General features: G+C 45.5%; 2 protein-coding genes, 1 long non-coding RNA gene and 2 other non-coding genes across 7 annotated transcripts; 1 reads left to right on the forward strand and 4 right to left on the reverse strand.

The window, feature by feature from the left end:
- Positions 1 to 709: 709 nt before the first annotated feature.
- Positions 710 to 6,273, reverse strand: SUMF2 (sulfatase modifying factor 2). Of its 3 annotated transcripts, none has more exons than XM_069791343.1 (9): positions 6,258 to 6,273; positions 5,249 to 5,405; positions 4,152 to 4,266; positions 3,499 to 3,543; positions 3,136 to 3,286; positions 2,503 to 2,558; positions 1,985 to 2,069; positions 1,291 to 1,456; positions 710 to 938 (listed from the first exon to the last, which is right to left on the reverse strand). In XM_069791343.1, exons 2-9 carry the CDS (start codon positions 5,383 to 5,385, stop codon positions 833 to 835), a joined length of 861 nt encoding a protein of 286 aa, XP_069647444.1. In that variant the 5' UTR covers positions 5,386 to 5,405; positions 6,258 to 6,273; the 3' UTR covers positions 710 to 832. The 3 variants fall into 3 exon arrangements, with proteins under 3 accessions (XP_069647444.1, XP_069647441.1, XP_069647442.1); XM_069791340.1 differs by having other exon boundaries at positions 6,142 to 6,268; XM_069791341.1 differs by lacking the exon at positions 6,258 to 6,273 and adding an exon at positions 6,086 to 6,189.
- Positions 6,274 to 7,069: 796 nt separating this feature from the next.
- On the reverse strand, positions 7,070 to 14,743 carry CCT6A (chaperonin containing TCP1 subunit 6A). Its single transcript, XM_069791335.1, has 14 exons — positions 14,554 to 14,743; positions 14,191 to 14,254; positions 12,519 to 12,653; positions 11,715 to 11,888; positions 11,451 to 11,554; positions 10,628 to 10,738; positions 9,920 to 10,079; positions 9,576 to 9,658; positions 9,092 to 9,188; positions 8,668 to 8,815; positions 8,222 to 8,355; positions 8,006 to 8,108; positions 7,610 to 7,682; positions 7,070 to 7,426 (listed from the first exon to the last, which is right to left on the reverse strand). Exons 1-14 carry the CDS (start codon positions 14,685 to 14,687, stop codon positions 7,354 to 7,356), a joined length of 1,593 nt encoding a protein of 530 aa, XP_069647436.1. The 5' UTR covers positions 14,688 to 14,743; the 3' UTR covers positions 7,070 to 7,353.
- Positions 10,886 to 11,019, reverse strand: LOC138687018 (small nucleolar RNA SNORA15). The gene has a single exon (XR_011326358.1). It is a non-coding gene; the product is annotated as a small nucleolar RNA SNORA15 (small nucleolar RNA).
- LOC138687019 (small nucleolar RNA SNORA22) lies at positions 12,021 to 12,152 on the reverse strand. Its single transcript, XR_011326359.1, has one exon. It is a non-coding gene; the product is annotated as a small nucleolar RNA SNORA22 (small nucleolar RNA).
- A 148-nt stretch (positions 14,744 to 14,891) lies between the features above and the next one.
- Positions 14,892 to 16,505, forward strand: LOC138686766 (uncharacterized). The gene is made up of 2 exons (XR_011326081.1): positions 14,892 to 15,067; positions 15,221 to 16,505. It is a non-coding gene; the product is annotated as an uncharacterized lncRNA (long non-coding RNA).
- The last annotated feature ends 6,412 nt before the right edge of the window (positions 16,506 to 22,917 follow it).

Consider the following 22,917-nt stretch of genomic DNA (forward strand, 5'->3'; position numbering starts at 1 on the left):
TAAGGGATGGGTTTGGAGAAGCTGCCTCTGAAAGAGCCGTAACCAGCTGCAGCTCCCAATGGGGAAGGCTCAGCCCTGGGCACAGCCCAGGACCAGAGCGGGACCCTTTTGGGGCAGTCACAGGTGGAGGAGGGATGAGCAGTGCCCGGAGGGGTGTCCTCACCCACCCACATGCTCAGGGCTCCTGGTCCCATCAGATTTGGTGGCAGAGCTCTTGTATAGCTGGTTTGTAGTTTTTATGCTGGTTTAACACCTGGGAGAGGGGGGTCACTGGTTTGTGTCATCCATGCACTTAGAAATGAGGACACATGTCATTTTGTCACTCTTTAAGGGTCAATAAAGGTGCCTTGTTTCACTTCAGGGAAGGCTGGGTGGCTGGTATGAAGCTGGGACTTCCCGAGGAGATGGGGACTGATGTGCGAGTCCCCCTTCCACGGATATGTCCCCATTGCTTCCCCCCACAGCCACCCCTCATGGCAGCCCCATGCCGGTGGTCGTGGGGGGCTGTGGGTGTTTGCTTGCTCCGGCTGGGGCTGGAGGTCAGAGCAGCTGTGGCCCCGTCCCACACATGCACCCCTTTGCTTATGTAAAAGGGACACCAAAAGGAGAACTGCAATACCTACCACCCCAAAAGGACATTAAAGACAAACCACCCTGCCTGCCATTCCCAATCACTGCTTGTAGCCAGACATCCCAGTGCAGAAAGGAGTTTTAGCTGAAAGGATTTATTTTTAATTTTTAAAACTGGGTTTAATGAAAGTGACTGCTGGGGATTGCTGTTTGTTCATCTCCACAGGAGAAAAATGCCTTCAGGTCTTCCCGAGTGACCTCCTCAGAGCTCGGGTTTGGTCTGGCTTTTTTCAGCCATGGCAGGCGGGATGTCAGCAGCGCAGCGGAAGCTGAGGTTGTCGGAGGCTGAGTCTGGCGTGTTCCCCATTCTCCCGGAGAAAAAAAAGAGACCCAACATTAGGGATCCTTCCTAGTTAATGCTTATATCATTTAACGTGACCCTCTGTAACAGAACAGAAACATCTTCCACTTCCCTTGAATAACTTCAAGAAAAGCATTTAATTCTAAATAATTGATGGAAAATACACTATTTGAGAAGCAATTAGGAACATATTCATAGCAGGAAATTTTTTAGCAGTATTTGCAGGATGTTTTCCTAACTGCTTCTCAGAAAAACTGCGTAGGAAGAGACAAATGTCTTTTAAAATAACCACCCCTCCTTCTATGACCAAGCAATAAGAAATCACTGCAAAACAGCACCTGGGCATTGCCCAGACCTACCTGGTAGTAACACGAGCTTTATGATTTGCAGACCCATCTGCAGTGTCAATCCAGGAGGCACCTCTCAGGACCCGCATGTTCTGAGCGCGCTGCCTGGATGAGAGCCCCGGAGTCAGGTACTCCGATGCGGTCCACTCCCAGGTGTTTCCCAGCAGGTCGTAGAGCCCTGAGACACGGAGGGGTTTGCATCAGGATGATGAGAGCACATTTGCAAAGGCTGCAGAAGCACTTTAGCATATGGGAGGGGGTGTGACATTCAAAGCATCACTGCAAGAGCATGGTTTAATGGTGGGACTGGGAATCAGAAGCTCTTCACTGTATTTCAAACGGGCCCCAGTTTACAACTGGACTTCTAATGTGTCTCATCATTTTGTGTCTGTGTGAGGGCATGGCATCTGCTACCCTCAAAACAATGTGCTCAGGATTTTCAGGTAAATCACACTGAACTGCAAAATAATTGACTTCTAATTAAAAGCAGGGGATGGTTTGTTGCATTGAAGTGCACCAGGTGCACATCAGCCAACTTCAGTAACAACCATCAATGCTTTTGCTGGGCTCTGTTATTCTATCAAGATGCTGACGTGATCCCACATCATATCTGAAACTCTGCCACAACTACAGGATTTTATAATTAGTGTTAATTTAGGAAGCAGATGCCATTCGCAAAACCAGGGTGGGGATGCCTGCTCCGTACCATAGTTGTTCTGAGGAGGGAACGCTGCCACCGGTGAGACGCCGTGATAACCGTCTTCAGCTGTGTCGACCCTCGGGAAATCACCCTGTGGGAAGAAAGATCACTCCGAGCAAAGACCCACCACGGAGACAACGCCAAGTCCTCCTCTTCACAGGACTGTATTACACTTAAATAATGGAAATAACTCGTGGTAATTAACTCTATGCAGCATTTCTGATCAAGAAAGGAGATCAACCACCTAAAGTTCTCCAAAGACAACCTCCTTTTCAGACAAATTTATGTATGAATTTTTGGAAACACTGAAATCCTGATTTCCCAGGGAAGCTGGGCTGAGTTTGCTCCCTGTAAGGGTATTTTGGATAACCCACCAGGAGCTGAATTTCAGTCCTCTGCAGGTAAGTCTGCATTGCTTCCCAGGACCACGCAGCCTGCTCAGGCAGCCATGCACACTCTGTGGTCAGGTTAAACACCACCCTCAGAAGAGCTCAGCGTAGACAGGATCATTTTTACGATCTTACCTGCCACAGATTTGTACGGTTCGGCTGAAACTTGTTTCCCCAGGGATACACCCTTTCTGCCAAAAAGGAAGAGACACCCGTTACCCCTGTGTCACTCCAGCCTCTGCATTTGCCTATTTTTAACCAGTATTTTATGACCGTCCTTTTCTGCTCAGCTCAGGACACCAAGACAGGTTATATGAATGGGGCTTGTCGGTCTAATCCCTACAGACACTGCCAAGGAGGCAAGGAGAGATGGGAATCAGCAACAGCTTTCCATTTACAAACCATTGCTCGCACCAGGGAGTCCTGCGGTCCCCCCAGTGATCCCAGCAGCTGCTTTATGCCACCATCAGTGTGTGGGGACAGGTGGGTCACTCCTTGCCCCACAGCAAAGAAATGGTATTTTTAGCTGGCAGAAATGCTTCGTGTAGGAAGATACATTAAGACCATAGATAAGCCACTTCTTCTTCCTATATTATTATTATTATCATTATCATTATTATCATTATAAATTTGACTCCCAGGCCAGAAGAGGTGGTTCAGCCCCCCAGATTAATCTCTAAAACATCCCTGGATGGAAGTTTGAATCTGGTGGAACTAACGTTACTCAATGCCTCAGTTTGGAAAAAGGTCAGAGCTTGTGGTACGTACGCTCCAGTCCTCCCCTGGCAGCAAATTCCCACTCCTCCTCCGCCAGGAGCCTCTTCCCTTTCCAGGCGCAGAATGCCTGCGCATCGTTCCAGCTCACGTGCAGCACCGGGTAATCTAGCCTGTCCTTTATGCCGGAGCCAGGACCCGAGGGCTGGGAGGAATTGCATCAAACAGATTTTAATTGATTTTATAAGCTTTTCAATTAAAAAGGGACTAAAGGACAGAACAGGCCAAGGCAGGGAACATCCAGCAACCAGAAATGCTCTTTTTTTCCCCATTTTCAGTTGATAAGGTTCAGCACACCCTAACACATGCACACGCCCAGCACAGAGAGGACTCACCGCACCCAACTTTTTTACTCACCTGTCGCCAAAAAGCCTTCTCGATGGGCAGCCACCAAGGGGCAGACTGGGAAAAGAAACAACACCAGATTAAAGGTGAACTGGCAACATCGTCGTCCGCCCCCCCCCCATCCTAGAGCAGTGTGTGTAAAGAAAGAGCGCTTGTTAGTCTGGAAATGGTTAAATGCTGCAGTTTGAGCTGGGTTATCACAGGCATTTTGATAGTGCTTTCCAACAAGTAGAGGCATTCGCTTTTAAAAGTGAAAACAGACCAAGAAGACCATGCTGTTTAGTTTTTCTGTTTTAAGATTTGATTAATAAACCTTTGAAATGCGCTTTGCTCTCTCCCAGCTTACTGGAGCATCTAATGAGTCCAGTCTGACAGTGTTTGGAGAGGATATAAACAGAGGAGCACCATAAATCAACCCAGGCTCAACCCTGCTGGTAGTTTCAAAAGCAAAACAACCCAAGACTAAAGAAAAACCCCTGAGAATGGCCAGGCTCTGCACTGAGAGGCAGCTGCTACTCAGTGGAAAAGCAATACCGGCAAGGGTCTCCCCTCCTGGTTTTTGGTTTTTTTTTTACTTAAAACAGAGAGGTCAGACAGAGATGTGATCAGAAATACCATCTCCATCATCATCACTGAAACTTATCCCTCATGGGAGTTAGATTTACCTCCAGTTTTTGGGTGACTTTTTTTTTCAGCTCTTCGGATACGAAATCCTCAAAGACAAAGCTCCAGCCAAATGCTTCTGCTTCCGTTTTGTATTTCTTTTCTCTAACAAACTCCCTGGCATAAATACAACACGCTTAGGCATCTGGGTAAGAGTTCTTCAAGAGTCGCACCACCAAATACAGCAATCTGCACACGCAATAAGTTCAGGGCAAGGCAAAACGTACACGACTGAACCCCATCGGCGGAGAGTCCCAGCTCCTCCCCAGCACAGCTCCAGTAGGTTTGATACAGATTTAACAGATGAGACAGTCTGATTTGCATCTGTTCACAGATCTGATAGTTTTTATGTTACCTGTGCAGGTAAACTCACCCTGCAGTTTGGTCTTCCACAAAATGGAACAGTTGCACAGATCAAAAATCCCTTAAAAGCCATTAAAATCTATGGCCGCTGTTAGTTAAATGTCCCCCAAATGCAAAAAAATGTCACATGCTGCTGAATAATCTCACCCTGCTTCTGTCCCATTTGTTTCCCTGTTACCTAAGTTGCAGTAATTGCCATTACTGTGTGTTGCTGGAAGTGTTGGCTCTTTTTAACCAACACAGGCTCAGCCAGGCAAATAAAGGCATTTTCCCCCACTGCATTTATTAGTGCTCTGTACAAGGGCTTCTATAAAATACATGGAGTGGTCCAGTGTTTACAAATGGAAATTGAACCCATAGGAACCCGAAATCTGAAGCAGTACAGCCCTATTAGTAGGAAAAAGACACACAAACAAAAAAGCACGTTTGCAAGGAAAAAAGAGAGAAGGGAGGAGAAAGAAGGGAAGACGAAGAAGGGAAGACAAAAGAAGGGAGGAGAGGAAGCATGTTTGCAAGCTACACTGGTAAGATGCTTCAGCTTGCAGCCATAGAGGTGCTTTATTACTGACGGACACATTTTTTTGTTCTAATGAAACTGCTGAGAGCATCCAAGCGTTGGCTTTCAGACCCTGGGAACCAGCCCCAAAAGACCCGGCACCAACACCCGCATCCTCCCTGCGGCCGGCCGAGCTACTGAGCCCCTGCGAGCCACGTGGACCCAAACCTTCGCTCTTACCTGAAATCCCTGTTTGTGACGGGATATTTGTCGACGGCAAACGGCTTCACCGTCACCTCCCTGACGGGCCCTTCTTCATTCCTCTTCTCCAGGGAACTGGATCCCATCTGAAACTTCCCCCCAGGCAGCTGCACCATGTTTTCATCCTTTCCAAAAGCTAAACGTGAAGAAATTCAGTATGAGAACTTTTCATTTTTGAACACGACCGCGCAGGACAGCATGCATTATTTGCCAGAAAGTCACTTTGTATACTGGAGGGGGGGGTGCAATATGGTAAGCGACTACGAGTAGCACTTGTATAGGTCTGCATTTTTTTTTGCTAAGGTGCTTAAAATACTTTAAGTCACATTTTCAGTGGCTCTCTTAGGCAAGGAACGGCTCCAGTCAGGTGAAATCAGCAAGGCAGCTCCTTCAAACTATTAGGACAAAAAAAGGGCGAAGGGCGAAGCAAAGGGATTTTTACGGAAAAAAAAAAAGGGTAACCTATGCAGGGCGAAGCAAAGGGATTTTTATGGAAAAAAAAAAAAAAAAGGGTAACCTATGCAGGGCGAAGCAAAGGGATTTTTACAGAAAAAAAAAAAAAGGGTAACCTATGCAGGGCGAAGCAAAGGGATTTTTATGGAAAAAAAAAAAAAAGGGTAACCTATGCAGGGCGAAGCAAAGGGATTTTTATGGAAAAAAAAAAAAGGGTAACCTATGCAGGGCGAAGCAAAGGGATTTTTATGGAAAAAAAAAAAGGGTAACCTATGCAGGGCGAAGCAAAGGGATTTTTACGGAAAAAAAAAAAAGGGTAACCTATGCAGGGCGAAGCAAAGGGCTTTTTACGGCTTCCCTTACAAGGAGCCAAGGCAGAAGGCCCGACCAAAAGCAGCAGCAGCATCTCCCGCCCTCACCCCGCAGAGCCCGGCTGCTGCCCAGCGCCCAGCAGCACGCCAGCAGAGCCAGCCCCGCTCCGCCCGCAGCCATGCCGGGCGGCGGCACCCGCTCCGGGAAGAGGAAAGGCAACCACCGCCCGGAACCGCCGCCGTTTTGACCCAGAAGAGCTGCCGGCTCAGGGGGGGAAGTGTTTCCGGGCCCTTCGTCCACGGGAGGGCGGGGAAGACTTTCCGCGGGTCCGGCCCGCGGGATCACGCGTTGGGCGCTGCGCGGTTACCGAGCGGGTGTTTAAGGAAAGGGATCAAAACCTGCCCCCCCCCCCCGAGGCAGTTAAGTATTTCATATGCAAAAGAGGGTTTTTTTGGTTTTAGCTTTTAGAGTCATTCAGCCAGCCAGCTGGGACTAGGGAAGGAGGCTGCTGTCCCTCAAATTAGCAAAACACGGGTAGGATTAATTAGGGAAAATCCTTTCGGAGGGCAGCAGCCCGTTTCTCCCCCAACCCCCTCCTGGCGGTAGCCTTGAGCTGAGGACGCAGTTCTGCCTGGACCTGGCACAGTGCTCCTTGTCCAGAAATGCTTTACTGCAGCAGGATCAGCGTTAAAAATCTGCCAGTGTGTTATGGCAACACGGAACACATCTTTCAACATGCACTTCAAAACACTCCAGAACTCCGTTTTAGTTGTAAACAAGTACAAAACTATGAAGCAATGGGCTTAATCCAGCTTTGTGAGGGGCTGAACAAATCCCAGCTCCGAACCCGCACTGCTCCCACAGCCCCCCCAGGAGCAGGGACGCACGGACAGGGCAGGTATCGCCACCAGTAACACGGTCAGAGACCGCAGACAAAGGCCTGTAGCCCACGACTGCTCACGAGGGCAGCAAGCACAACGTTCCAAGACCTTGGCCCAAGGAAGGTAAAGTTTTAAATAATCGACACACATAAAGCACAGAACGTAACAGTTTATTGGGTAAAAAGGAAAGCAACTTCAGTTGTATGCTTCAGTGAAATTAAAAATAAATAACTGATTTTTAGAGCCAAATATTTGAATAGTTGCTAACATTTTTGAGTGGCCGTGTTTACAAAGAGGGGCTGCTCGTTACAGCAGAGTAATTTCCATTGCTGAGAAAATCCACTACAGCTAAGAAAAGAGCGCCTTCGGGTGGATTTCTTAAAGACATTCCATGGGGCATGACAGGAGCTGACCACCATCGACAAGAGCAGATCCAACTCAGCCTTTAAGAGAGGACATTCCAGCTCGCATAATTTCATCCACCAAGAGAATGTTGCTAGCGATGACCGTGCTAGAAAGATTAAATAAATGTTGTTAGACTAGCCATTCTGACATAGGTCAAAGAAGACTCGGCTTCATTTCTGCCTTTCAAGACAGCTTCCTCTATGTGGGAACCCTCGATTCCACATTACCCTACCAATTTCAATGACCAAACACCCACTGCTATTGAAAGTGAAAATACTGTAACATTTACCATGAATGAAGCAGTTGCTTTTTGACGTTATAATTATCCCAGATTCCCGCTGCTGCAGCTACCATTGGCTCACCTACAAAAGAAGTGTAACAGTCTTTAAATTACCAGCTCACATAATTCCAAGACTTTTCGCTAACATCTGATACTACTTGCTACATCCGACACAGCGTTACCCTGTGCTTTATCTTCACAAAAAACTTAAACAGAATGTATTTAAGTACTACAGCACGCCAAGACTGACTGCAGCATCAAGACACTTGCCAAGGCATTTGGCATAGCTTTTTTATGAAAAAAGGTACAGCTTTCTGCATTCAGAGCAACTTTATTATTCGTGGAGCTGAGTCACGACAGTTTCTCACTAGAGCTATGTTACAAACTATGTTATAAAGTTCTCACCAGTGTTCAGATCAACTCCAGTGAGTTGCCCCGATTCTGCGTGCTCTGTCTGAACCTTCACTAGTGTTTCCTGGGGATCGTAACCAGAGTTCTGAGCGAGAACCTTTGAGAAAACAGAGATATTATTTCATGTTGTTAATTAAAAGAGACCTCCAGGAGAAAAAGCGATGGGTCTCAGGGTGCTTTAAGGCCACTTTATTCAGGAGTTCCTGATACCTTAGGAATGATGAGCAGGGCATCAGCAAAAGCCTGAACTCCAAGCTGGGCTCTTCCTTTTACATTAGGTTTATGCTTCACAAGAGCATTAGCTACTGCCACTTCTAGTGCACCTGCTCCTGGAACCACACATCCTGCAAGGGAAAACTTGATACTGAGACTTCACAGTAAGCACCTATTCCAATTTGAACAGTTAATTTTTAGTGTCGTTTGATCTCTTCCCTCATCCTTAAAAAGACAGCTTGCATCTGATCAGGTAAGTACTTACACAGTTATCAACTACTTGTAAAATACGAGGTGTAAAAACAGTAACTAAAAGCACTGAAATACACTCAGCTTGGTGTCCGACTGCACTGGATACCAAGGAAGCCGATGCAAAATTCACTAATTTTGAAGTGAATTTCAACAGAAGATCCTTAATATCACTAAACAGAGTGCAGACTTACCATCCTCAATAGCGTTTTTAACAGCACGCAGACCGTCTCTTACTGCATCCTTGATTTGTGTTAGCGTATGCTTATTTGGTCCCCTGATCAACAGGGTAACAGAGCGGGGGTTGTCACATTTCTCAATAAAGGTGTATTTCTCTTCACCCTGTGAAAAACAGGATTATGTGTTTGTGTCATACATTTGCTTAATCAATGTGTACACATAAAAAAATGAACAGACACTTTTGGATTCAGTTTTGGACTAACAGCACTTCAAGAAGCTATGAGAAGCAGCAGAACCTTATTTCCGTTTTCTCAATTTCCAGTATAGCTCTTAAAACACTTAAGAAAAATCCATGCACAGACAGCAAGACAAAAGAAAAACTGGCATCAAGTGAGGCGTATTTAACCTGCCTTCAGCTGAAAGCTTAGTCATACTTACCAGTGTATACTCGTAGACAAGCCCTGCGTGTCCCAGACAGTCAGGAGTGAGATCCTCCACAGAGTTCATGGCAGTACCGCCACATGCAAGGGTCAGTCTGAGACAGAACGTGTACAGTTTAGCACTTGCTTTATATTAAGTAAAATCTGAAGTCACTGACATAACAGTAGTATTTCAGCATGCAGAACACCCCAGTTCCTAGGCCTGGAACAGTGTGCTTCTGTTCACAAAAATAAGCTTGTAGAATTAAGTCTCCTCTACAGGTGTCTACATTTGAAGCATACTGATAGCTCAAATTCCTACACCACCCAGTGTGCTGAACTGATGCTTCTATGGCTTGTACAAACTACCCTAAGTTACACCAGTAAGAGCTGGATAGGTTAAAGTGGGCTTTCTAGAGCAAGTCCTTACAAGCCAGACTCAACTCACTGTTTGAGTTTGGAAGAGCAAGTTATTTTACCCTCTTCTCTCCCCAGGAACTGACCTTTCCATGTTCCTCCTTTTAGCTCTCCGCAAAGCAACTATTCCTTCTTTTGCAAGTGCATCCAAGGAAAATGGGTCAATTCCCTAGAAACAAAGAAAGTGACCATCAGGATAAAGAAAAAAAGCTAAAAATACCCTCTCTCTGTCTGACACTAATGAGTAACTTCTTCCTCTGGGCTCAATAAAGATCTCAAGCAGGAACTCTATGCATATATTTGAAAGCACATCAGCCTAAATTTAGCTATTTCTGTCTGAAGAACTGTACAAAGTGAGTCAAACGGCACACAGCTTGCCGAGAAAGCCAACATTTCAAATTAATTTTTCTAGTTACACCCTTCATCTCACCTTCTGGTTGATCACAATAAATCCTTTATCTGAATCGCCACAGACTCTTCTTTTCAAGTCTATGATTTTGTTCACTCTGTCTTCAATGAACTTTCTTTCTGCTTTCACTAGCTTCTCTCTCTCTTCAGCACTTTTATAAAAGAATCCAGAGCTCACCTCTCTGAAGGAGACAAAAAAAACCCCAAAAAGCAGTAAGCAAACTATCCTCTCTGCTGTAGAAATAAACTTAAGTGTAAGGGATCAATCTGCTCAGCAACATTGTAAAGAAATCAAAACAAACCAAGATACCACCCCCCAAACCAGCATGCAACATACAGCTGTTCCTGCCTTCCAGTTCAGACCTTTTCCATTGCAAGAAATAAGGCACACATTTGAAACTGAGCGAACCCTGAAGTATACTTAGATGTTCACTCTACAATATAAAATTATGCCCAAGGAAGGGCGGGCTTCCAGCCTTTCTTCAATGAAACAACAAAGTAAAAACCACTACGAAGCTCTGCCTCTCAGACATTGTCGCGGCCACCAGCTTCCCTTTCCCAAAAAAGAGCTGCAGAAGGAGCATCACCTCTTCCATTCCATCTTATACACTACCTGCCTCGCTCTAGAAGAGTCTATGTGGTCCTTCCAGTTCTTATTTAAGCACACCTTCATTAAAAGTTTTTTAAGACAGGAGCATTTTCTGCTCCTCACCTTGTGCTGTGTACTTACGTCTTCTCATACTCTAGAGATACATTACAAGTAAGAACATAAGCATCTTCCACTCTTTTCTTCATGTCAGGATGACGAGCACCATGATCCAAAACCAGCCCCCTAATCAGCCTGAAAGATTAAAAACCATTTTGTGTGTCAACATACATATACAGAAGATATGCATTTCATGGAAGTGCAGAGTAGTCAAGAGAATTCACAGCGCAACTGGTCCAACACAAACTGCCTGTGCACTTCTGTTGGGAGTAAACAATGATTATGTATCCCACTTCCAAAGGCATGCCCATTCTCATAAAAAAAGCATACCAATCAGTGTGAAAAAGGAATTTATTCTGGCATAGTGTCTGACTGCATTAGCTACTGAGGGAAGCTAGTGCAGAATTCGTCCATGCCACCAAGGTAAATATAAAGCCTATGGAATATCCAACTAGATGACTACAATCCAGTTTCCATTAATCAAATGCTATTTTATACTTGTAATGAGCAGGTACGAGCCTAAACCATAATTGAGCCACAGACACTATTACTAAGGAAAAAAAAAAAGTAATTACTTGACATTGTTATGTAAAAGCCTAAGCCAGTGTTACTCTTTACTATTCAAAAATCTCTTGTCAGGGAATCAAGTTTAGTGACTGGACAACTTCTGCTGTCTAAATAATTTATGGCTGAAATCTGTATTTCTGCCTTTCTTTCACCCCTTCCCTAATGACTTTTCTGGTGGTAGCTTTAGGACATCCAAGTTCTTCTAAAAAGAAAAAACCCCACAGACTACTCAAATATCAGGGCACCATTAAACTGAAGCTCAAGGATACTCATTACTTACGTTGTGTCAGTTTCTGATTTGTGCTTCATCTCCATAATCTCTACCATGTGGAGGTCAATAGGCTCATCTGGTTTTCTGACTGTCAAAACAGAATCAACTACAGCCTGGAATAGAGGGGAGAGAAAAAAAGCCCCCAAATGACCATTAGGCTTCCGAAGTGCAACCTCACATCTTTCCATCCACCCTTCACATAAGTAATAATCACAGCACTTTGAACGTGGATCTCTCCACACAAAAAGAGGCAGAAGAGACATGTACACTTACCTCTGTTAGGATGTCAGCAAGCTCCTTATGAACTTTAGTACGGAGGGATGTTCTGGCAACATCTATAAGGGTCTCCCTGTCCATTTCCTTGGTTACCTTGACCTGCTCCAAAACTTCAAGTGCTTTTTCCTTTGCAATCTCAAATCCTTCTGCTACTATTCTAGGGTGCAAACCCTAATGCAAGGAAAGAAGGGAAATCATTAGACAACAGAAGACAAAACGGTGCTTCTTCACAAATAGAACCTGTTGTTTCAACATTCCATGTAATGTCAAAACATAGGGAATATGCACCCTACAAAGACAAGAAAATGTACTGTCCTTCTGAATACATATAAAAGGAATGCAAATCCCTTCAATGCAGAGGAAAAGTACAGATTATTCTAGCACAGAATTGAAACCAAGGGAACTACAAAGCACACTTGGGTGTTCACTGTGCAGTATGAACGCCTATTCTGTAACTTGCAATATCCAAAATACCTACCATCAGGGAGGATCTCCTTGTTAACATACAAGTAAAAAGCATTTTAACTCACACAAAGCAAACAGAAGTAACAGCAGGTATCAGACAAAACCTTATTAAAAGCTACAGTATCCACAATAAGTGGTTTTGATTTTGAACAAGTCTTAAGTTCTACTCTCCAGCTTTTCCTCATTTTACAAGTTCTGTGATGCACTCATTTTAAGCAGAAATATATTCATTTTCATGTTTGACTTATGAGTATTAAGCATTAAACAAAACAAGCTGAATGGTCTCAGATGAAGTTTTTAATTTGTCCACCTATAAAAGAAATACTGCATACATACCTCAGAAATATAGAGATCTGCCTGCTTTAGGAGTTCTCCAATGATCAAGACATTTGAAGTGGTACCATCTCCAGTGATGTCATCTTGCGCCGTTGCTACTTTTGCTATCAAGGAGGCTGTGGGGTGTTGTATTTGCTAAACAAAAATAAGAAGCTGAGCTGTCTTTCTGCACTGGTACAGGAAGCAAGCAACCTGAAATCAGCTAACGAAAATATTGACGTTTTCGTGATTCACGTCAATTCAGCAGGTTTCAACAAGTAACACCAATTAACAACAACAGTCACTTTTACAATAAGTTGATTGAATCAATCCATGTGACGTTATTTCACCCCTCAGATTATGCATCTATACACAAAAATGTTGAGTGCCAAGAGCCAAACTAGTCCTCAACTCATTATGAGCTTGACAGAGCCCTTTTCTCCTTTAGGCAAAGGATGCACCATCACAACTAGACTGTTACTGGCACTAAAACCAGCAGGTTTAGAGCTAATTTATGAATCTCTGCACGATCAGTGCTCTACATACACTAACCGGTCTGCTATTCCTTTGGCAGTTTATTTTACTCATTCTTATGAAACTAAAGAACATTCAATTAGTTAGTTTCTTGCCAGTTCCTCTGCTAAGTAGTACATTTGGTTTTCCAGCTAGGAGCATCATGTCTGCCTGGCCAAACTTCACAACCACCACACGTGGCCTTAGGTTCCTTACAGAAGTCAACCTTTTAATATAAGGAACACATGCATCACTTAGCATCTCCAATGGCTGACTGAAAAGTATTTTAACATAGGTTGGAGCCTATGAACCTACAGAACAAGGTCCACATCCGAAAAGGTTGTGCTTAGTAACTGTACTAGAGAGAGATAAAATCCAAGGGGACCGTTTATACTGTTGTTTAGCTTTTTATCGTTATTTCCTTTAAAGTACTATGTCTAGTGTGTAAGAACTGATTTAATGATTTTTCCCGTCTGCCAGATGCCTGTATAAATCAACTTCAGTACTTTATGCTGAATTACAACAGACAGCTAGTAGAGGGTAATACTCCATATGCGCTAACAGGCCGTGTTCAGCCAGGGGATAGGGGCACACTGCAACCCACCAGCCCCGGGACCAAGGGCCCACGGTGGCCCCAGCCTCACTGTCGGCCCCCAGCACAGGAGACGCCGTGGGGCCAGCAGCAGGATGGCACCACACCTCGTGTAATCTTCACCCCCATGGTGGGGAAACTGTGATACAACTCCAGATGCGATGGAAAAGCAGTATGAGCTGCATCCATCACCCAGATTTAAACACTTCCCAGGCCACGCACCCATGGTGAACTCTGCTGTCTTAGGCCTGCTCCAAGTACAACAGAAGTATGCTTTCTGTAAGTAAAACCGAAGTGCTGATACCATTATTTCAACAGTTCGTGTTTCCTTTTAAATTGCCAAATTAAGCACACAAAATTCATTCAACGTCCACCATGCTGCACTTACTTCTTTACCTTCCTCCCAAGGGACATTTTGCCCTCAACGCACAGGGGTAAATACCACAGAAATGCAGGCCGAGGGCAGGAGCGGACGCGGTCCCCCCTCCGCCACAGGCACTCAAGGCCAATACCAGCAGCCTCCTGCCTAAGCCCCCCGCCCCCAGCTCCCCAAGATGCCCACCCCCGCGAAAGCAAGAACCAGCTCACCATTTCCTGCAGCAGCACGTTGCCATCTTTGGTCAGCTTGATGTCTCCAGCCCCCGACACCAGCCTGCGGGCGACATGAGGCGGGTCATCAGCACACACCCCCCCCCCCCGCTCCCCGGCCCCGCCACACGTGTCCGGCCGTAGGCCCGCACCGATTCTTTCTCTATTCATTCAGCCCCACCCGCCCGGGCGGCCTCCGCCTTTGTTCCCCTCCCCGTATGCCGGCGGTAGGAACGGCGTCCCGGCCTCACACGATCCCCCCCCGCCTCTCTCCTCACGCTTCCCCTCAGGCCGTAACGGCCGCCCTGAGGCGCCTGCCTCCCCCCCCCCCCCCCCCAAACCCGCGCCGGGAGGTTTCCTCACATCTTCATGGTGCCCTTAGGGCCCAGGTTGGTCCTCAGCACGTCCTGGAGCCCGCGGGCCGCGCTGATGTTCACCGCCAGCGCCGCCTGAGCACGGGCTACCTCCGCCTTGGGGTTGAGGGCTTTCACCGCCATGGCCGCCGCTCCGCTCCGCGCTGGGCCTAGGCCGGGCCGGGCGGGGCGAGACGACCGCCGCGACGAGGGGCGGGGACGGGGCAGGCCGCGCCTCCCCGCCCGCCCCTTCTAGAACACTCCGGGGCTCTGGCGCGCCCATTGGTCCGCCAGCGAGTCGGCCGCATTTCCATTGGCTGCGGTACCTGTCGCTCCGCCGGCCCGCTCCCGCCCCGCCGCTGAGGCGCCGTTGGGTGGTGCCGGCGCTGTGGTGACCGGGGAGCGCGGGCCGCTGAGGGGGAGAGGGCGGCGGGGCTGGCGGGGCTGTGAACGAGGCCTTTGAACGGGCAGGGTTGCTCGGTCGTTAATCCCATCCGCTCCCGTGACAGACACCCCCCCGGCAGGTTCGTAGAACTGTGAGAATAAATAATTAAACCTGGTGATTTAACATTAGATCGACAGAATTAATAGTTAAGCGGACGGGATTAATAATCAGAATGGTTCTTGGTAAAAAGTCGGAGTGGAGGTTAATCAAAACTCATCTTCTCTTAATCCAGAGGCTGCTGTGTGGGCTGCTGAGGCCTGCATGCCCAGGCGGTTCTGGGCCTGAGCCTTTCACAAGGCTTTCTAGGCACAGGGAACGATCTCTCCCAAGGACATGCAGAGGATTCCCGTGAGGCCTGTGGAAGAAAAACAGAAATATTATTGAAGTCAAGGCGACCTTGATGGGTGCTGGAAGTGTTTGGCCTACATGGCCCGTCAGGGCCCAGGCCTTGAGGCTGTGAAACATTTGCATCTTACCGGCCTTGGGCTCCGAAATGGAGGACAATTGACAGTTTCCTTTGAGAGGAGCTTGAGAAGAGAGCTCCTGCTGTGGTCCCTTACACACACCACGGGCACAGATTGCACCGTTTGGCTCCCGCGTTGCCCCATCTGGGCTTGTATCCCCAAACACCCATCTACTAAGTCTGAGCAACTGGCAATACCAGGTGTGACACAACCCTCTTGTTATTTCAAGTATTTTGTAAGGACCATCCCCAGAATAATCACGGCCCATAGCTGCAGAAGTGTGCCAGGGAGATCCAGGCCAAGTGGTTTTGGTGTTCCTGCAGCCCATCTGCTCCAGAGGGTGCTAACCCCCAGCAAACAGGGACAACTGGCCCCGAGACCAGGATTCCTCAGTATTTGGTACGGAGAAGAAAGAGCCTCCCCTAACGCTCATCCAGCAGGCATGAGGATGGCGCAGGGTAAATCTCCCCCACTCCGTCCCACTCTTTGCAGCCAGCAGCTCTGGATGCGGCCCTGGATGCCGGGCTTCAGCAACCCACTGTAGTGGCGCTGAGCAGCAATGCAATGGGCTGTTCATGTTATCCCGCCACTTCCAGTAGTAAAGTCTAAGCCTGCTGTTGGGTACAATTTTGTTGCGTTTTGGGGGAGCTTGACTGAAACAGTCAGTGAGTATGAAGTGTCAGGGCAGACTCAGCAGCCTCTCCAGTTTTGGCAGTAGGCTATGGCACCTGCTGTGACTCCGCTGCTTTGGGTGAGGATCTCAGGTTTCTGGGCAAAACGCCATGTTGTGCAGGACTCCCATGCCTGGTCTGTCAGTCTGACTTGGCAGGTCTGGAGGGGACAGCTGCTAATGCTTGAGTTTCTGGTTTTTAAACATTTTAGATGGAGTTGGTGTTTGAACATAATACAAGTTTGGAGCCCTTTTGTTTAGCTGAGCAGTGCATATGTCTTGTGAGATATTTTAATGCTTACTCTTTAGTATAGTGGCTGGGCTTTCTGTTCTGTTACTGTAATTATTAGAAATAAACATTAAACATTGCAAAATGCAGGAAATTACACTTGGCATTTCATAATTGGCTCTGGAACTCTGTTAATGTTTAGTCTTCACTTCTGTTGGGATGCTACCGGCCTGCTGAAACCATAACAAAACAGAACACGCCAACCCAGCCCTGAGAGGCTGCAGTGCTAATATTTGAGGTGCCTAGATTTAATGCCCGGTTAAAACACCTGAATCCCCAGCTCTGCCCTGGATTCTGTAGCCAACAGGTCACACACAAATATTTTGCTATTCTTGCTCCTCTGGTTTGTAATTTTCTTGCCTTGATCCTCTCTCTCAGGGCTGTTCTCGGTAGAGGGCAGCCTTGTCAAACCCATACTCGTACCAGCGAGCACACTGTATTTTACGTTTTCCTTGCTGCTGTTCTGTGACCCGAGTGGGTGATGTCCCGTGGAAAGGCAGGAATCATCCATCCTAAACACCTGCAACGTGTGGGGCTGGGCGCTGACAGTGATATGGCCATTCCCCAAGCAGGTTCAGGTTTGTGAGGAGAATTATTACTGTAGGAAAATAAAACAGTTATTCTGGGAAAATTTAGTTTGAATTTTAGATGGGGTTTTTTTGGTGGAAAAAGAGGAAAAAAAAAGGAAAGCCATTTTCAGAGGTGGTCTCTGCTTTTTGTACAAATGGAGAGGTTTCGTAGTCACATACAAAAGTTAGGTGCTGTGCTTATATCGATAGTCACACATCCACATGAGCTGTGCTTTTCACTCCTGAACATCCTCTCAAAGCTTCCAGGCAGACCTCTCTGTGTTTCTTTGCTGGATCACGTGTCTGAGGATTGTTATTTTATGGTATAGTAACATTTCTCATTACCATTTTCACATTAAATCCCCATTTTGCGGCATTTTTCAGACATCAGGACAAGCTTTTCTTCATTTTTCAGTCTTGGCTGTGGCTGTTGAACTGTTCTGCATATTTGTTTTTAATGCATAGTAAAAATACAGGGCAGAGGCTTACTAGGCCTAAATTGTCCTTTAAAATCAACGGATTTACAACAAATTACACCAGATTAGAATCTAAATATTTAACTGAATTAAAACCAATATGTCTGTTAAACTAAGCCAAATAAAGGGAATATCCTTCATGAAATATTCAGCAGCAATTCTCTTAGTCAAATCACGCACTGCTTATCTTGGCAAAAAAAACTCTGAGATTCTCAGTAAAAGCAGTTTTCTTTCATCTTTATCAAGATCTGTTTTCATTTAACCTTATTCAGAGAAATGATTTCTAAATCTGTTTTAAAAAAATATTGTCCTGCCACAATAAAACCAACAAACAGGACCAGACTGAACAGTGAACGATGTCACCAGTTTTGGAGCAAAGGGGCTTGCTACCAGCTTTTCCTGACGCAAAAAGTTACTAATAGATGCTCATGTTGACAAATGGTCATGTACTGAGAACTTCATGTTGACAAATGGTCATGTACTGAGAACTTCTGAAAAAACATAAAGGAAGACATGGGAGGAGAGGCACAGAAGGCTATTGATTTTAATTAATGCATGTAATTTTGAGGGGTAATACTGCCAGAATGGCAAAAGAGATCATGCATAGAATGTGACTGGTGGATCCAGTGATGCAGAACAGTCAAGACAAGCAGCAGTCATAAGACTCCTATCATAAGTGAATGAAAGAAGCTAAATCAGCTAAATCAGGCTTTCCTGACCTTGAACCAAACCACCGGCTTAATAGTTCTGGGTTGGCAATGTCCTGTTTCCTAACTGACATCCACAGTGATGTCTGAGGGAAGCTGTTCTGTGGGACGCCAAAACACGAGCACAGACAGGTTTTGCAATTTTCCCGTTGCTTTTGACAACATTGCATTTGAGGAAACAAAACAGAGCCTTCTCATAAGCAGAAGTTTTAATTTCGCTTCAAAGTTTTTGATGAATTGTGATCTGATTTTTGTGTGTGTGTACCATTGCACACCCTGATGCACCAAGTAACAGCTTCAGCCAAAATGTGATGTTGCAATCTTAACCCAGAAAACCTTCCATCTCATCCACAGCAAAAGAAAACCGTGTCCCTGCCTCGCCTCTGACTTCACGCCAAGAGAAACTCCTGACTGCTGTTTGTCCGAGCCCCTCCTCAGCTCTCATCCCTCGCTCTCCCGCGCTGGCGCTCTGCGTGGACCGAGGCGAGTTTGCCAAGACCCGTCTTGTTCTCCATGCCTGTGGCACAGGCTGGCTGAGGGGCGAGCAAGCTCCCCATCATCTTGTGCAGGGTCTGCTCCCTGCCAAGCCATGCCTACCCAAGCTGGGAGCTCCCCAAACTGGGCCTGAGCGGCTCCTCCCCCGACGTAGGCAAGGTTACACCTCTCTTCCCTACGCCTGTCAGCGAACAGCTGGACTTCTCTGGTTACATGTGTGCAACCATTTAAAAAAAACATCCAGGCTGGCTTACTCAGCAGATTATAAAAGAGTGATTTACAAAATGCAGCTTTCTTCCAGATCAGCCCGTGCCGTTGTACTTATGTGACCGAAGGTCTCAGCTGATCCCTTCTTTTCTTGTGCAGCCAAGAGGTTTGCAGCAGCAGCAACAGCCACGGCCAGTACAATACTGTAAGTCACTGGGAACGTTTTTTTCTCTCAGTTTGGAAGGGGTTGGCGTTTGGCGTATCAGATCCATAACACTTAGCATATTTTTCTAGCATAGAAAAGGAAGAGTGTCTTCTGCTGGGGCTGCGACTGTACTGCCCTGCAAGATGCAGGAACAGTGTGGTGCCTGTTTTATAACAGCAGCATGAATGAATGATGCAATCATGCCGGGGGGAAGCATCATCATTTTGTCAGGTCAGGCAGGAGGGGATTGGAGAGTTGGGAGGTGTATGTCAACATCCACTGGGTTCCTTCTACCCCTTTTCAACTACTTTTTAAAAGGTGCTTAAATAAATACACTGTTAGGCACTGCTGTTCAGATATTAGTGTATAGCTGCAAATAATTCATCTCTTGACTTGCGTACTGGTTTGTATTACTACCTTTAAAAACTGAACAGAAAACCAGGAAGCGTGAAGCAAGCTTAGTGAGGTTAAGGACTGAATCTTTCTGTTCTCACACTGAACACCACAGAAACTCACAATTATGGATGGATGGGTTGAACTTTTAAAGAGTAGTACTTGCAGGGATATAAACAGTCACAATTTGCTTAACTATAACTAATCTGCTTAACTGTATCCCCTTTCCTCTAAAGCTTTCAAAACATATTGCTAATACTGAGAATTAAATGTCAGCATAGAAAAGCTGTATCACTATATTATTCCCATGTTGCAGTCATAGGACTAGAAGCAATGAGGATTAAGTGGTTTGTTTGAACTCATACCATGGAAACACTCCTGTGAACATTCTTACAAGCAGCACTGCTCCTGTAGTGTGAATAGGTCCTGAGAAAAGTTTCAAGAACTATTTTCTCCAAATCCCTTACTTAAGCAGCAGTTCCCCTTCAGTGCAACAGAAACAGCTTAATGCGGTTACATTTCTGTTAATCTCACTGCACGTTCAATGCAATCTTACTCTGCTGCAGGAATGTATCTCGGAGTGTCTCTCAGTCATCACTCTCACCTTGTTAAATGGGAAAGTCAATCAGAAACACCGGAAACTGTTTGCAAACTAGGATATTCCCGAGTGATCTGTTTAAAAAGATATTTTAGGTAATATTTCATTGAGATTCACTTAATCTTCATTTTTTCACAGCAGTAAATGTGAACATAATGCAGAGTGGCAGTGTGGCAGCCCTTCTGAAAGCTGAAATATGATAACAAGTGAAGCCTAGTCACAATGAGGATTTTGAGATCTCATCAAGATCTTGTCAAAGTATAGCAGCCCCAGAACACCCGGAGTTCTGAGTACCATTTACTTGTTCCTTTTGCATTTTATGTAGCAGATACTGCAGATGTTTCAGTTTTTCACAGTGCAGCAAGTGCCCTTCTTTGAAGGGTCAGCAAACAGAAAAGATTTCAGGTGTTTTCCTTTGACATGTGGTCTTACATAATTCCCGTGCTTGCTTCTGTGACTCTACCCTCTCTGTTACGAAACAGAACTATTTCTTCTGGAAATGCCAGGTTTTTTTCTCAAATAGCCTAATGAAGTACTTCATAGTCTGGAGGCAAGGAGATCTCATGGGAATTCCACTTTACCCTTGTGATTTCCTTTCTCTCCCTCTTTATCTCAGATTTCACCCTCTCTCTCTCCCTCTGTCACTCTTATGTCTTCTCTAGTCACTTTGCCCATTGCTTCTTCTCTTCCCCATTTTCTTCTTTTCAGCTTTTTCCCACAATATTTTATTACTAGACCTGTTGAAATGTTTGCTGCTTGGATGCTTTTCCAGCATGCAAAGAATAGGATAGGAATAGATTACCTATCTGAAATTCAATGGCAGAAAGATCAGAGATTTTCTACCCATGTTTTTCATATGGGGACAGAAGTCATTATTTGTGGGAATTTCTTTTTTCTTACCATTTCATTAAAACATTTACACATTTAAGCAATCAGATGCCCTGTATTTCAGAGTAATTAATCTCTGCCAACTGTAGAGGCCTATACCACTCTGGAATAAAAAACTGCTGTTCCCTTACTACAGCTGTTAGATTTGTCCGTAGAAAGGTTTTACACATCTTCAATTCTTTTTGCTCATGTTTCCAAGTGGCACCTACTTGTGGACAAGCTGCGGTGTCTGTCCTTATTTCTTATGCACGCTTACCCAGAGGCGAATTCTAGGCAGCTTCTTGGTGGACAACATGCCAGGATGGCCCAGTGAAAATTTTGAAAATAAGGGAAGTAGCAGAACCTCTCCTGCTTGTACTTTCCCCCACCCCTGTTGCCCATTACTCTATCACTAATAGCCTTGCCTTATGCTCTTCATCTACGTTTAGGGCCAGGGAAGAAATTTCACAAGTTACTGAAATTGGCACATTACCATTTGGAATGGCATTTGTCAGCGTCTGGAGCTGATGGTGACCCCTGGAGCTCTGCCAACAAGGGCAGAAGAACCTTATTTCACCCAGGTGAACCACCTTTAACTCCTAACATTTGCTTTTCCCACCAAGACTCCCTGCAATAGCTGAAGCTTCCTTCACAGGTTCTCCTCTTTGCTCCTGTATGAGCTTCCCTACTTCACAGTTCATCACAAGTTCACCAACATGCGTGATGATACATCAGCCAAAACCAGGTCTGTGTTTTCCAGGACTCAGTGCCCAGCTATAGCAGGAAGTGGAAAGATTTTAGCAGGTTACAGGCCAAGGGAGATCAGGAACTACTGAAGATTTCTGCATTTCAAAACACAATTCTTCCCTTCCAATTTGTCATTTTTAGGCACTATAAACCACAGCTTGAAACTCTTTTGAAAGAGTTATTGCATGGAACAAAGAGAGGACAGGGTTAATTCCAACCATGGCTTCACAACTGGTATCTTTAATAAATTCTTCCTCTAACTTGTCTATTTGTCCATCAAAGTGCAAAGTCCACCACAACGGTGCTCTCGTCATTGTAAGGAGCATCCAGAAGGGAAAGGAGTATGGGAAATGTGGATGCCAGGGAGAAGGAAAAGTTAAATGTCTCTTCCTTCCTGCTCCCAATGTGTGTTTCTAGTGAGAACATTTTTCTCAGAGAGATTAAAATTTTGAAGAGCTGTATCCAGAAATATATTTCAGGTTCTCACCAAGAAATCACATCACAGTGCGGTGTTCCCACACAGTGACATTGCATCATAATGAGGTAATGTTGCAGTGCAGCCTCAGGTTAGCATGAGGCAATGTGATGGCTTTGCATAATAAGGAATCAGTGTTGGAACACTGTGACGCAAATGTCAGGCCACAGTGATGCAACAAGTTTGTTCAGTAGAGCAAATCTTTGAAATTGGCACCAAACCCATGGCGGAATTTTTGGCGGACTCTATAATTACTAGTAGGCTGGAAAAAATTAATACCCTGCCATTTAAAAAATTTTAGTGGATTTTTTTTTTTTAATTCCACTGCACAAATATATCTAGCTGTTAAGGCCCGCCCTAAAGATAAAGCCCTCCTGCTCAGAAAATCAAAATCTTCCACTGAAAATACAAACACAGTGCTGCGGAGCCAATGTCAAGTCAAGGCTAACACAAAGTAAACGTGGAATTCACGTGTCACCCGTCCACCCACTGCCAAGTCTTAGCTCAGAACCAGTCTCTGTCAGAGGGAAATTTTTATGCCCGTGGCCACTTCAGAGAGAGAGGTTTCTCTTATGTGCCATGCTGATGGCATATGACTGTACTTCTTATATGTACAGTGCAGTCTTTATAGAAAAATATAAAAAAATGTGCTTTCTGTAGCAAATAATTCTTGTGATGCTTCTAAGGCTAGACCAGAGTTTTACAGTATGTCTGCACGGAACAGCCCTGATGCACCAAGAGCAGAGGCCTGTCAAACTATGGTTCAG

This window comes from Haliaeetus albicilla, chromosome 9 (genome assembly GCF_947461875.1).
Source record: "Haliaeetus albicilla chromosome 9, bHalAlb1.1, whole genome shotgun sequence".
Lineage (NCBI taxonomy): Eukaryota > Metazoa > Chordata > Aves > Accipitriformes > Accipitridae > Haliaeetus > Haliaeetus albicilla.

Coding starts and splice junctions, on each gene's coding strand:
- CCT6A (XM_069791335.1), bottom strand. CDS start 14,687: ATGGCGGTGAAAGCCCTCAACCCCAAGGCGGAGGTAGCCCGTGCTCAG. Junction 9,659..9,919: donor TTATTGTGATCAACCAGAAG/GTGAGATGAAGG, acceptor CTTTGTTTCTAG/GGAATTGACCCATTTTCCTT. Junction 7,427..7,609: donor AAGCAACTGCTTCATTCATG/GTAAATGTTACA, acceptor TAATCTTTCTAG/CACGGTCATCGCTAGCAACA.
- SUMF2 (XM_069791340.1), bottom strand. CDS start 6,214: ATGGCTGCGGGCGGAGCGGGGCTGGCTCTGCTGGCGTGCTGCTGGGCG. Junction 2,559..3,135: donor TGCCAGGGGAGGACTGGAGC/GTACGTACCACA, acceptor CCTTTTTGGCAG/AAAGGGTGTATCCCTGGGGA. Junction 1,457..1,984: donor CCCTCCTCAGAACAACTATG/GTACGGAGCAGG, acceptor TCCGTGTCTCAG/GGCTCTACGACCTGCTGGGA.